The sequence below is a fragment of the Chiloscyllium punctatum genome, chromosome 13 (genome assembly GCF_047496795.1).
Source record: "Chiloscyllium punctatum isolate Juve2018m chromosome 13, sChiPun1.3, whole genome shotgun sequence".
Lineage (NCBI taxonomy): Eukaryota > Metazoa > Chordata > Chondrichthyes > Orectolobiformes > Hemiscylliidae > Chiloscyllium > Chiloscyllium punctatum.
The window spans coordinates 85,920,497-85,935,129 of NC_092751.1; the positions used below are offsets into that span (position 1 = coordinate 85,920,497).

General features: G+C 44.9%; 2 protein-coding genes across 2 annotated transcripts in view; one reads left to right on the forward strand and one right to left on the reverse strand.

Annotated features, from left to right (window-relative positions):
• cuedc2 (CUE domain containing 2) overlaps window positions 1-14,633 on the forward strand; it is an 81,370-nt gene that overhangs the window by 48,572 nt on the left and 18,165 nt on the right. The window lies entirely within an intron of this gene.
• Window positions 326-10,607, reverse strand: fbxl15 (F-box and leucine-rich repeat protein 15). The gene is made up of 4 exons (XM_072583091.1): window positions 10,549-10,607; window positions 3,746-3,905; window positions 1,943-2,445; window positions 326-606 (listed from the first exon to the last, which is right to left on the reverse strand). The coding sequence occupies exons 1-4, from the start codon at window positions 10,569-10,571 to the stop codon at window positions 417-419; spliced, it is 876 nt and encodes a 291-aa protein (XP_072439192.1). The 5' UTR covers window positions 10,572-10,607; the 3' UTR covers window positions 326-416.

Genomic DNA, 14,633 nt, shown 5'->3' on the forward strand with positions numbered 1-14,633 from the left:
GTGAATAACTACAACCTCTTAAATCAAATAAATACTGGTACCTTTTTAGGTGAGCTGGAAAGACAAGACTGTTGATTTACTGTTAACATTTAGGCTTTTGAGTTCACTTTGTAAACAGAAGTAAAACTATCACAGCCTACATAGCCACTTGTCAATATACAGTACCAAAAATCATTTACAGAGAACTTAGTCTCAATGACTCTGCACCACAGCAACCCACACCTGAACAGAATGTCAGTAACTGGTCTTGATTCAATTCAATATTACACTTAGCCATGGCAATACTGCACATTTGACAAAGGATTAGCAGTTCACTGCTGAAATATTATACCATCTACTTTAATATAAGTTTACATAACCACCACAAGTTTTGAGTGCATATGTGTGGGATGGAGGAACCAGTTCACCCAAATAGTTCAGATCTGAAGGTTGATAAATGGAGCAACACCCACAACGTCCTGCAGAAGGACAAGTGCCCGCTGGAGTGGTGGCTGCACGTCAATATCCACACCTCTCTTGCGCAAAACTTCTAAACTCCCTTCAGTAATGTTATGACAATGGTTCACTTTCAGCGAGTGGAGATTCGTGCAATATTCTGCAACTGTCCTGGAAAACACAAGGAGTTGGAATATTTTTCTAGTACAAATCACACAATGTCACTAATTTAAACTATCAGCTATTCAGGGAAATAAAAAGCATTTGTTACACAATGACTTCAGTACAACAGATCAAAGGAAAAGCACAAACTTTATTGAAATATTGTTTATAAACATTTCTACTTGTGTTATGTTGGACTTTGAAAGCTCTGAACAAACCTCAAGTGGAAATTTTGGTCATATCTCGTTAAGCAATATCTTGGTCAGGAGGACACTCATCTCTTTCCTATGTAATGATCTGTTGGTGGAATAAAATTCGCAAGATCCTGGAATCCTGAAGACGAGAAGTACTGTAATCAGGTCTGTAACTGTCCACGACCCATTTCCACAAGGAGTTAACGATTAACCTTGGTGTTCTTCTTTCCCCTATCCAAACCCTGGGGACAAATACTTATTGCTACTGATCATGTCACACCTATTATAAGCTGATTCTCATATCCCAATATCATCCTGGATGGTACTGTCAGAATCTACCCATCTGAGTGCTGTAATACCATCCTGAACCTAGTGTACAATCCTAGCTTCATTTTTATTTTTAGTACATTTAGTCCAAGAGAATAAATAGTGCAGATTTCAAGCTAGTTCTGCTGAGAAAGTAATGGAATCTGATACAAATGAATGGTTTGCTAGGCCACATCAGATGGCAGTTGAGAGTGAACCACGTTAGAGTCACATGATACCAGAGCAGGTAAGTATGGCAAGATTCCCTACTTAAAAGATATTAATGAATCAACAGTTAAGGGTCATTTTTTGCTGACTCAAATTTTTCTAGATGGTTTTAAACACCATCGAGGCAGTCACATTGAGAACTTCTGGTTGTTTTCTTCTTTATTCTTTCATGGATGTGGGCATCACTGGTAAGGGCAACATTTGATACCAATCCTTAATTGCCCTAGAACAGAGTGACTTGCTCTGCCATTTCAGAATGCAGTTAAGAATCAGTCACATGTAGACCATACTGAGTAAATGGCAAATTTCCTTCCAAAAGTATTAGGGACCCATAGACTTTTACAACAGTAGTAAGTTAGTTACCATTACTGAGATTACCTTTCAGTTCCAGATTTACTACCTGAATTCACTTGAAATATTAGGTTCTGGGGGAGGATCTGACCCAGTGTCCTCACAGTATTAATCTGGGGTTCTGGATTACCAGGCCAGTGACACACTCATTATGCCATCTTCTCCCAACTGTGAATCCAAGACTGAAAATAACTTATCCACTGTTTTGCAGACAATAATCTCTTTATGAGGGACACTTTACCAAAGTTCAGACCTTTGTTCTTTACCTCATGCACTCATTCCGAAGGCGAAGACAGCCAGTCAGATCAAGGTGTTCAAGCTCGCTGCACTGTTTCGCCACCTCCTGCACCGAACTATCGCTGAGGTTCGCATTGACTGCTAGAGACAGCGACCTGATCTTTCGGCACTTCCGGACAAGGTAACAGACCGCTTCGTCATTCAGCTGCTTACAGGCGGTCAGGTCAACTGACAGAAGCTGGCCGCAGCGATCAGCCAGGCTCCGCAGGGAGAGGGGATCCACCCAGTCGCACTGCCTGAGGGAAAGGTGCTGCAGGTTCGGGCAGCTCAGGGACAAAGCCACCAGAGACCGTCGGCTCAGGCCACGGCAGCCCGTGATGTCAACCTTCTCCAAGTGATGGTTTTGACCAATCACCGGCAAGAGCTCGCTATCCGTCAGCCAATCGGAGCAGCTCCCTACCATCAAGTGGTGCAGTACCGTGTTGTCTTTCAGTAACTTGCAGAAAGCGTGTTGAGGGATGGCATTCCCGACCTGAACTCAAATGAGAAGAAGAAAGGAAAGAAGTAAATACTTCTAACACACTCGTTTCACCCTTCCGTATCTCCACAAACTATTCCATGCTGGCCCAAATTCCTCCTGTCACTTGCTGGTTACCCAAGGTAACATAAATGCTAACGCTCTACTCACCATACAAGCCTCCTCCCACTTCACCGGGATATCTCTTTCATTCTTTGCCTTCATTTATTTCTGCAGCTTCCCAGTGAATGGCTAAAGATCCTGCTGTTCCCCATCCACCACATCAGTACAGACGAAATCCAGGACCTACCACTCTGATGTCATACGAAGTTCGGAGTTAGTATCCTTTTTATACATTTCCAGCGCCCTCTATTAGCTCCTGTTTGTGACACACTGTGTAAAGCTAAGCCTCAATCAGTTTACAAATCTAAGTAGCATCAAGTTCCCAAAAACATTCAGTGTTCACAAGATCTACTGCACTCCCTATAGTCTCAATACCAGCAGGTTGCCTTGTTCAAGCTGCAATCTCACTGTGAAACAGAATGAACAAACAAGTGAAAGACAACTTCTCTGTAATTATTTTTCCTGTGTTTTTTTTATTTTTGAATAATTCTTCTCCAGTGCTTTCTGCCACTGTATTGGTCACTTTCATTTGCAGTAGTACCATCTACACCCTGTTCTTGAATTGGATAGCAACATTCTCTGGATACCAAGACTCAGCCAGTCATGTAGTGAGGAACAATTTCTATCAAAATCTCTTCATTGAGATTGATGTGGTGATCACTGGAGCAGAGTGTGCCTGGCAAAACAACTTTCTCTGTCCATTCACCCTACAGCATACGTAATAGCAGAGCTATACCCAAGCCCTAATCAGAACCAAACTTTCATCTGGCCAACTCTTTACCCTTGAACCCGTAACTCCAAAGAGCTGGTGACAAGAGGGAAAAATAGAATATTCCACCTTTCCCATGTGGCACAGTACTGATTATGAAGTCAGAGAATCTAACAGCACACAGAGAGACCATTCATCCCATTACACTTATGCCAGCTCTTTGGAACAGCAATCGAATCAGTCTCGCCCTGTGTTCTCTCACCATTTTCAGCAACTGTTTTCTCTTTCAAGTTTAGATCCAATTCTTTTCTGAAAACTATGACTGATTTTGCTTTCCTGTCCCCACAACACCTCCCCACGTTCAGACAGTAAGTTCCAGATCAATGACATGACCCTGGCTATCTTCCCAGTCCATCATCCTTTCCCCTGCTCAAAACGATTCACAGGAACTGGCAGCTGGGTGCTGTGTCCCCAACAAGTTACCTGTGAGGTGTCCAGAGTGTGGTAGTTTGCCAAGTAAAGCTGGATCAAGGTGCGGAACTGTTTGCTAACCCGCTGCAGGCAGACCAGCTGGCACAGCGGGAGGTGGCACAGGACATGGGGAACCAGCACATCCTCCCACGGCAGCTCCAGAAGCTGGCACCTAGGGGAAAAGACAGAGAGTTTGAAGTAGGAACCAGGCACAACGGTGGCCTGACTAGAATCCAACAGAGAGCAACCGTTTACATGATGTCCCAGAGTGCTGCAATTCCAACGGATTAAATTCTTCAAAGATTCCAATCACTGCAGCCAAATTGATACACAGGGTCCCACAAACAACAATGAGACAAGTGCCCGGTTAACTTGCTTTTTGGGTGTGTTGGTTAAGGGAGAAGGTTGCCCATGGCAGCATCATGGGATCTCTCAACAAACAGACATTGCAACAACATATCAACCACATCAGATGACTTATATAGGTTATGCAAAGGTTGGGATCTAAGCACCAGATCTATACATTCTTCAGGAAGAGCTTATGCTCAAAACGTCGACTCTCCTGCTCCTCAGGTGCTGCCTGACTGGCCATGCTTTTCCAGTACCACGCTTCTTGACTCCTCACTTTCTCCTATACACTCTTTCCCTAATTTTAACTGCAATATATATTACTTTGTCCACAAACCCAAAGGACCCTCATAGCCTCCCCTAAATGTCAATTTACATGTGTCACCAGGAATGATTATCACAACTTTAGCCTCAGGCCACTGGGCAGGTGAAGGCAGCATATTACTTCAATGAAGAGAGATTGGAATGTATTGTTGTACTCAAGCTAGGAATCCTTCAGCTAACTCACCACCTGACTCCCCAAGGCCTATCCATCATTTACAAGGCACAAATCAAGAGTGTGATGGAATACTCACTTGCTTAGATAGGTACAGCTCTAATAACACTCCGGAAACTTGACATCGTCCAGGACAAAGCAGTCCGCTTGAGTTGCGCCACATCCACAAGCATTCACACCCTCAACACCAATGCTTCAGTTGCAACAGTGTGTACTGTCTACAAAATGCACTGAAGATTTTCACCAACCATCCTTCGACAGTGCCTTCCAAACTCACAACCAGTTCCATCGAGAAGGACAAGGGCAGCAGAAACACGAGAACACCACCATCTGCAAGTTCCCCTCCAAGCCACTCACCATTCTGACTTGGAAATATATTACTGCTATTCCATCACTAAATGGTAGAGAAGGACTGATGGGCTGAATGGCCTAATCCTACCGCTATGTGATAACTACCCTGTAGGAAACATGCCCACTGCAGAAAAGGGTGTCTAATGAAACAGTGTGCCAGTACTCTGTCACTAAGCTGTTTCTCACCCAGCTCAATGGCACAGTTATCGCATCCTCCAGCTCATAGAGGCTGGTATTTTTGTGTTACACCTCCCTGTTACATCTGTGGCTCAGTCCACTCTCGCCAATGTCCTTTCCAAAGAGTCTCATTCACTCTGGCTCCTGGCTGCTGTGACTCTGGAGGGCTGAATGCTCATGCCGGGAGAAAAGTTCCTGATCCAGAAAATCACTGCAGGAATTTGACCATAGCCACTAACACCACTCTCAGGCTGTGTAGAAACAGGAAGAAACTGGAAGTGGTGAGGAACTGGCCTAAGCAACAAGAGGCAGGGAGATGCTCTAATGAGCAGGGCTGATGATCAAGCTAATAATCATTCGGTAGTACAGAACCTGAGTCTTGCACTCATCAAGACATTTTGCAAGAATACAAATTCAAGGGGAAAACCAACATTCATACTGCATGGGAGGAGAGTGACAACTGGTTGACATGTGGACACTGGAGAATATACCCATTGGTGCTGATTGACAGCTAACTGGCCTGGTTTAAATTTTAGATCAGGTTGCTTGACTCTGATAGGGCACTAGAGCTTAAAAATGTGTTGCTGGAAAAGCGCAGCAGGTCAGGCAGCATCAAAGGAGAAGGAGAATCGACGTTTCGGGCATAGGGCACTACTGAGCAAAGAAATAAACCAAAGAATGACAGTTACCTATTTTGTTGAGTTGAAACAGGTTCAGCGTTTGTTCACATTCTGTCTGCAAAGAACTGGGCCCTGTGAATTGGTATATATAGCTTCAAGTATATAGATGCACCATACTGAGGCAGATTGATGATCCTAAATTAGCTGTCAGCATATTGTGAAGAAGTAAAATACTCTAAACACTTCACAACAAGTATGTTTCACTGGCACTCGTACAGGATCGAAGGAGAAACATGGCATAAAGAGTTTTCCATCAGGTTTTCCACTGATAAAAGTGTTTGTCCAATAGTTAATTTAGCTGGCACCTTAGATGTAACATGAATATTTACCACTTCTTAGAAAATAATAATAAACACAAGCGAAAAGGTGAGTGCACCAATGCAGCAAAATATGATCAACTACATGCAGAGACATTAACATTAGAAGAAAGAAAGCGAGACTATCTTCACTTGAGAATGTGTATAGGGAATAAGCAGGTAGGGAAAGAATTAAGTTCTGAGTTTTGTGAAACAGGAGGTTCAGCTGAGCATGACTCAGATAAGAACTTGCAGTTAACAAAGGGGTGCTACAGGTGAGGATAATGGGTTAACAAGATGGAAAAGCATTCATTATGTAGAGCCATTTAACAATATTGGAAGCATTCAGTATGTGAGGTCAGTTTAACAAGATGAAAAGTATTCATTATTTGAAACCAGTTATTCATTGTGTAACAGCAGATGGCTTAACCTTTGCTATTGACACTCGCTGATCGTAAAGGCAACATTCGTATTGAATGGCTGACTGTATCTGGATGCTCCTCCCTGTAAAATGACTATATAGTTCACTGAGAAACTGGTGTTCCAGAGAAGACAGAGGACCCATGTCCTTGTGTATATTAGCAATCGTTCTCTCTCCCTCCAGGGCCCAGAATAAAGATGAAGGAGGTAAAACTACAATGTGTCTAAGCATTTTGTTTTAACTGAGGGGAGAAAACGGAATGACAGGATGGTTCAAAAGCATTCAAGATTATAAGGTTTCAATGCAGTAAATCCACTTTCCTGAACATGTGCATCTCCAGCAACACTCAACAAGCAAGTCATCATCTAAGACAAAGCAGCCCACTTGATTGGTACTCCATCAAGCACTTTTTAACATTCACTCACACCCTCTTGCAAAGATGCACTGTGACAGTGTACAACATCAATGAGATGTACCGCAGCAACTAGCCTAGGCTTCTAAGATAGAACCTTCCAAAACTGCAACCACTAACACACAAATGAACAAGGAGAGCAGATACAAGGGAAAATTACCATTGAGTCATAGAGCTGTATAGCGTGCAAACAGACCCTTTGGTCCAATTCATCCATGCCGACCAGATATCCTAACCTAATCTAGTCCCATTTACCAGCATTTGACCCATAGTCCTCTAAACCCTTCCTATTCATATATCCATCCAGATGCCTTTTAAATGTTGTAATTATACCAGCTTCCACCACTTCCTCTGGCAGCTCATTCCATACATGGACCACCCTTTGCATGATAAAGTTGCCCCTTAGGTCTCTTTTAAATCTTTCCCCTCTCACCCTAAACCTATGCCCTCTAGTTCTGGACTCCCGCACCCTGGAAAGGAGACTTTGTCTATTTATCCTATCCATGCTCCTCATGATTTTATAAACCTCTACAAGGCCATCCTTCAGCCTCTGATGCTCCAGGGAAAACAGCCACAGCCTATTCAGCCTCTCTATATAGCACAAACCCTCAAACCCTGGCAAAATCCTTGTAAACCTTTTCTGAAACCTTTCAAGTTTCACAAAATCCTTCCTATGGCAGATGGACCTGAATTGCAGACAGTATTGCAGAAGTGGCCTAACCAATGCACTGACCAATAAAGGCAAGCATATCAAATGCCTTCTTCACTATCCTGTCTACATGCAACTCCACTTTCAAGGAACTATGAACCTGCATTTTAAGGTCTCTGTTCAGGAACACTCCCCAGAACTTTGCCATTAAGTAGAAAGTTCTGCCCTGATTTGCCTTTCCAAAATGCAGCACCTCGCATTTATCTAAATTAACCTCCATCTGCCACTCCTTGTCTTATTGGCCCATCTGGTCAAGGTCCCATTGCATTCTGAGGTAACCTTCTTCGCCGTCCACTATAGCTCCAATTTTGGTGTCATCTACAAACTTACTAACCATACCTCTTATGGTCACATCCAAATCAACCACCTGTGAATTCCCTTCCAAATCTCACACCATTCTGACTTGGAAATACATGGCCATTCCTTCACAAGTCAAAATTCTGGAATTCTACTCCCAGCAAGTCTACCTACATCACATGGACTACAGTAATCCGAGAAGGCAGCACGCCACCAGCTTCTCAAAGATCATGAGGAATTAGCTACAAATACTAGCCTGGCCAGCAACCCCCATATCCCATGAAAGAAACTTAAGAGAAAGAAAAATTATCATTTCCACTGGGCAGTGAGTGAGTAGCTAAAAGGACATGAGTTTAAAGTCAATGCCAAAAGAACAGAGAGCTTCAAAGTGACAGAAGTCATTATGACATGGGCAGTAACAATATAGGAGAATCCTAAATAGCTCTTAGTTAAGGAAAACATACAAACATACAGATTTAGGAACAGCAGAAGGCCATTCTTCCCCTCAAGCCAGCTCCACCAAGTGATAAGATCATGGTCTTATCCCATCTACCTACCTACAGTCCATAACATTTTTACTCCATTGTCAATCAAAAATCTTGCAAGTGTTTTAAAATTCTTGAATTTTTAAAAAAATTCAATGACTGTGCCCCCATCACTTTCAAGAGAGGAGAATGCCACAGACTCAACCCTCAGAGAAAAACATTCCTATCTTCATCTTAAGTGGGAAACCCTTTATTCTTACAATTCCTTGCTGGGAGAACAGTTTTGTAAATGAAGATTTAAAAGCTGACAGGGAACAACAGAAAGGAGAAATTGTTCTTTTAGCTCCTGCATGCCTTGTAACACCAGGTATAATCGAGTACTGTCACATCATTCTCACTGTGGGACAAACAGAATGTTCTATTGTAAAATGTCCTTTACCTGGTGGAGTTCACTTGACAGCAATTGCTTAATCCCATCACACATGCATGTATGCACATACATCAGGCCCATTTCAAAGATCATCTAAGGTTGCCACCTGGTTACACATTGCATTGTGCTCCACTGACATCTCAGTTACCTGCCCTGCCTTATTTCTCAATAGTAGGTCAGGTTTTGCACCTTCTCTAGTAGGTACGTCCACATACTGAATCAAAATGTTCTTGTGCACACATAACAAATTCCTCTCCATCTAAACCCTTAACACTATTCCAGTCCCAGTCTATGTTTGGAAAGTTAAAATCTCCTACCATAACCACCCTATTATTCTTACAGATAACTGAGATCTCCCTACAAATTCAGACCAGTCTCATCAGTGACAAACTCAATCCCCAGCCTGACCACTCAACCATAGTGACCTGAAGCTATTATCACACTTTCTATCTTCTGTGGGCTGTGTTGGAGCATTCAGTCCTAGAACTCATAGGCTGTTTGCTTACACACATCTTCACTTTGAACATCAACCACACTGGACATCTTTCCCAATGCCAGCTGGTCTCATTGGATGCTGACTGCATGCCCTCAAAATGGAGCTGAATTGGTTCATGGCTAAGACAGAGTTTGTACCAATACACAAAAAGACAGATAACAGCTTGAAAAATGTGATCACTTGTGCTGATTAATCACTAATGGGTGCTGTGGGGGAATTTTAAAGGTTGTTTCCCACCAGAAAGCCCTCCCAACCAACCAATTAGTCTCAAGTGTTTTTGTCTCTCCCAGTTTAGCCAGTTGCAGGAAGTGGGGGAGGGGAAAGGTAGGAAGTGTCTGATTATGACACACCAACTCCATGAGTGTGGGCATCTAAGTCAATTAACTGGCCATTCCCTGTCCAATCATTTCATATTGGAGATAGAAAATGAAGGCACATCTGCACGTGACCATAGCACAGGGACTGAGTTCTGGCTCGTGATAATTAGTGAATGAAGATAAAGTTCTGGAATTTCAGAACAGTGCATATGGTGGCCATGATGATGAAAAATATGAAATGCCTGTTTGAACCAAAACATTGTCCATCTTTATTTAGACGTTGCCATGTTTCAGGTGCCTTCCAGCATTTGCTGTTTGGATTTCAGATGTGTTTGACCCCCACACTTCACCTGTATCAGTTACATACGGTGGAGGGTAGAACCTATATAAAGGGCTCATTATCAATTTAAAAAAGAAATCCAGAAAGCACAGGAAGAGTCTGAAATTTCCTAATAGGGAGAAAATAGGGTTGCAAAAGATTCCCAGCTGAGGATTGGGAAACACATGTCATCCTGGGGAAAGGGTCAGAGGTGATAAAGGTGGGACATCCAATGGGAAAGACAAGGAGGTGGTACATACCTCTAGTTTGGGAGACAGGAGATAAGACATGGCAGAAAGATAGAGATGCAGGGGACAATGTCCCCTGAAGAAGAGTTACTTGGAGGGACACATCATCCTCTTTCCCCAAATCACTCCACTGAGGAGTTAGGTGGTGGGAAAGATTAGATGGGGAGACATCCCCATCTCTCTCCACCTCCCCATGGAGGTGGGACACCCAACTCCCGGGGAAGGGTTAGTGTTGGACATCCCTCCTCGGGGAAGGGTTACAGTGTGGGACAGATCCTCCCTGGGCCGTTTGCTCCCACTGTCTCTCGGTCTGACCCGCTCGCGGCTCCTCACCTGCTGCTCTCACCTGTCTCCATGACACTCACCGCACCACTTCCGGCCGGCGTCACCGCCTCTCGGGTCCGCCCAGAAGCCGCCGGTGTCACTGCCTTCACCTTCCCCCCGCGGAGCCGCTGCTGAGCCCGCCCTCTGGCGGCCCCTGATCGCCACAGCAGCTTGTGGTTCTTTTACCGGTAACTCAGCAGGTAAGGAGGTCACATCACTGTGTGATGGGCACATCCTCCAGCTCAAAAGTTTCTCATATACATATAATATGTATAAATGAGTCAAAACTGTGGAATGGTAGGTATATGCACATAATTGAAAAAAAAATAAGTACAAGCAAAATACTGCTGGAGATCTGAATTAAAACTGAAATTGCTGGAGAAACTCAGCAAGTCTGACAGCATCTATGGCAGGAGGAACAGAGTTAATATTTCAAGCTTGACAGGAGTATTATTCTGAGCCTGACAAGACTGACATTTATTGACCTGATGTCACTGTTTGGGGGATGTCGTTGTTGTCATTCCTAATTGGCTCTAAACTGAGGGACTTCCTTGTCTATCTAAGAGGGCTGTCAAGAGACAACCATATTGCTATGGGTTTGGAATCACTTGTAGGTCAGACCAGGAAAGGATGGCAGATTTCCTTCCCCAAAGACATTGGTGAACCAGATGGGTTTTACAGCAGTCAATGATAGTTGGCATGGTCATTGTTACCAAGTCTGGCTTTCTTTTCAAAATTGATGAATTGAATATAAATTCCACTAGTTGCCATGGTGTCATTTGAACCAAATTCTCAGGAATAGCATTCCAGATCTTCATGAAGAAGATTTTCCCTCATATCTGTATTGTGACATTTACCAATTACTTAAAACCTGCGCCTGCTAATTCTCCATCCTTCCAACAGTTGGAATAGTTCTTTTTTCTATCTGCTTTACTCAGACTTTTCATGATTTTGAATGCCTCTATCCTATTTTCCCTTACCTCACTTCTCCAAGATAAACAGTCCCTACTTCTCCAATCTACCCACATAACTGAAGTTCCTCATCTCCGCGACTATTACCATTTATCTTTTCTGCACCCTCTTTAATGGCTTCATATCCTTCCTGTTTAGCTCAGTCGACTGGCTTGTAATGCAGTGTGATGCCAATAGCAACTTCAATTCTTGCACTGGCTGAGGTTACCATGGAGGACTCTCTTTCTCAACCTCTCCACTTACCTGAGGTGACCCTCAGATTAAACCACCATCAGTTGTCTCTCTCTCTTTCCCTCTGTCTAAAGAGAGAGCAGCTGGTAGGACAATTGTGACTTTAACATTTATTTATATCATATGATTGTACAATACATATAATCATACATGTATTTTGTGACATGATTCCTAAAGTGTGACCCAGAACTGGAAGCAATGCTCCATATGAGACCTAACTAGTGGTTGCACAATAACCTCTTCGCTCTTGTGTGGAAACAACATTTATCTTTCAACCAGCATCTGCAAAGTTAGCTCAGTGTTTGTGGGATATTACTGTGTGCAAACCATTCTGTGTCCTTCACTTGAATTTTGACTACTCTTCAAAAGTATCTCATTGACTGCAGTCCAAAACCAAAACCCTCAGTTGAGTGCTCCCCTGCCCTTCTACTCAATGGGGCCATGGGAACATTTATACCCATCTGAGAGGAGACAGGGCCTTGGTTTAATATCCCATCCAAATGTCAGCACTGTTAATAATGCAGCATTGCCTCAGCACCGCACAAGCATCTGAAATAGGATTTAGCGAGACAACAGTGTAATCCATTTTAAAAAATTTTTTAAAAAAATTTAAACCCCACACTACCGCCTAACTGCGGTAGTGCTTATATTTTTCCCAGCACCCATGGTGTGTGTGTGTACAGGTGTGAGACACAGTGAGAAACACAAGGTGCATGAATCTTTATTCGATTACCACCACCAGGAAGATAGGAAAACACCCGAGTGGCCGGTGACAAGAACTGCCCTTCACATCAAAGGGCAATGCTGTGTGATCAAAACAGTGAAGGGGAGGGTTAGGGACTAAATCAAAATAGAGTTGGAGGGGGAAATAATACACTCCACTCCCTGCGGTGCCCACCTCTCCCTGAATGACTCCAGGATGTTGGTGGACACTGCATGCTCCTTCTCCAAGGACACCCGGGCTCTAACGTAACCGCGGAAGAGGGGCAGGCAGTCAGCCCTAACGTCCCTCTCCACGGCTCGCTGCCTGGACCTGTTGATGGCCAGTTTGGCCAGGCCCAGGAGCAGACCCACAAGGAGGTCTTCGGACCTGCCCTCCCTCCTCTGTACCGGGTGCCCGAAGATCAGGAGCGTGGGACCAAAAGCAGAGGAGGAGGTTTTTAAGAAAATCAAAAAGGGAGTGCAAACGCCCACACCCAATATATACATGGTCCACGGACTCCACAGAACAAGCAGTTGGGCTGGGAGTCCGTGAACCACCGCAATCTGCGGTTGCAGGGGACTGCTGCGTGCAGCACCCTCCACCCCAGATCCCCGAGAGAAAGGGGGAGGACTCCCGCATAGAGAGCCCTCCACTGGGGATCTCCACCGCCCGGTGGCAAATGGGCACGCCAAGGCGTGTCCGGGCGGTGGATGAGGGAGAAGAGGTGGACGGTGTGCAGCACCAGTCCATACAGGGCCCTTCTTTTCACATCTTTGAATGAGACAAAATTAAAATTCTGGAGGCGGCTCAGGTTGTGGGGCACAGGCTCCCGTGGGAAGTACGGGACCTTGGGGCCAAAGTGAAATTCCGTCCGGGCTGGGGTGAGCGCGGACGGGATCCCACCGCACACCTGAGCGTCCTCCAACTGGTGCACTACGTCGGGTCCGAGCACCGCCGTTTTAAGGCGTCAGATGGCGGTGGCCATGTACCGGACGTCTACCGCTGCCCTGCTAGCTATGTCCTGCGGCAGCGTCCAGCCCAGGCCCCCGGCACCCAGCACGTCCCCGACCCTGGTCACCCTTGCCGCCACGGCCCTCCCCTCCGACAGCCACTCGAACCCGCGAGTACAGAGGTGCGGATTCCTGAGCAACGGCTCCCTGACGACAGCCGCTACTCCAGCCGGAGGGTAGGCGCGACGCGATTCGACCATGTTCCAGACAGTGATCAGGTCCTGGTAAAAGACAGGCAGCGTCTTGAGGGTGACCTCCAAACCGTCACGGTCGACGAACAAGAGCTGCGTGTCGTAGTTGAGGTTACGCACCTGGCGGAAAAAATACATCGCCAGGGCGCACCACCTAGGAGGAGGCTCGATGTAAAGGTATCGCCGCAAGGTCTGAAGGTGGAATGTCACGACCTGGGTGCGGATGCACTCCAGCGACTGACCGCCCTCCTCAATAGGGAGACTCAGAACCTGCGCGGCGACCCAGTGCATCTTTTTGTCCCAGAAGAAGTCGACCAACGTTCTCTGGATGTCAGCGACAAAGCCAGGAGGAGGGACCAAAGTGACCAGCCGGTACCACAGCATGGCGGCAAGTGTAATCCACTGTGCTGCTGAGTTACAGCTAATAGGTCAAGGTTTAATTAAGTGCTGGATTAATTAACATTGGGATAGGAGGTAAGCACAGTGAATGAGTAAAATACACGCCAGCTGAAAGCTGCTGAGTGGGCACTGCAGAAATCCCAATGCAGCACTTTTCTGTGAACAAAGAGCTGGAATACTCTGGGATTTGCTGTCTGTATTGATACTGAAGGTTCATTCCAGAGACACGGGTCAGCAATAAAAAAACATGCATGAGCACTACAAACCAGCAAACTTGGAGGGGATTGCCTCACATTTGTCTGAAAACCTTGAGCATGGCAACATCAACAGCCTCAATCGGCTGAAACAGCACTCAGGGCAAACTTATTTATAAAATGATGAATTGCTTCGAAAACCCATTGATTACTCGATGGGCAGGGGAGCACTCAACTGAGGCTTTTATTTTTGGATGCAGTCAATGAGGCACTTTTGAAGCGTAGTCAAAATCCAAGTAAAGACAATAGTTTGATATTTTTGTCACAAAATGAAGAAGATCGAGGAGGCTGTGAGCTGTTGTACATTCACATTTCCTCATTTTAATGGTTGCCT

Coding starts and splice junctions, on each gene's coding strand:
- fbxl15 (XM_072583091.1), bottom strand. CDS start 10,571: ATGGAGACAGGTGAGAGCAGCAG. Junction 3,906..10,548: donor GAGACAGGTGAGAGCAGCAG/GTGAGGAGCCGC, acceptor CTTTTCCCCTAG/GTGCCAGCTTCTGGAGCTGC. Junction 607..1,942: donor CTTCGGAATGAGTGCATGAG/GTAAAGAACAAA, acceptor TGTGTTTTCCAG/GACAGTTGCAGAATATTGCA.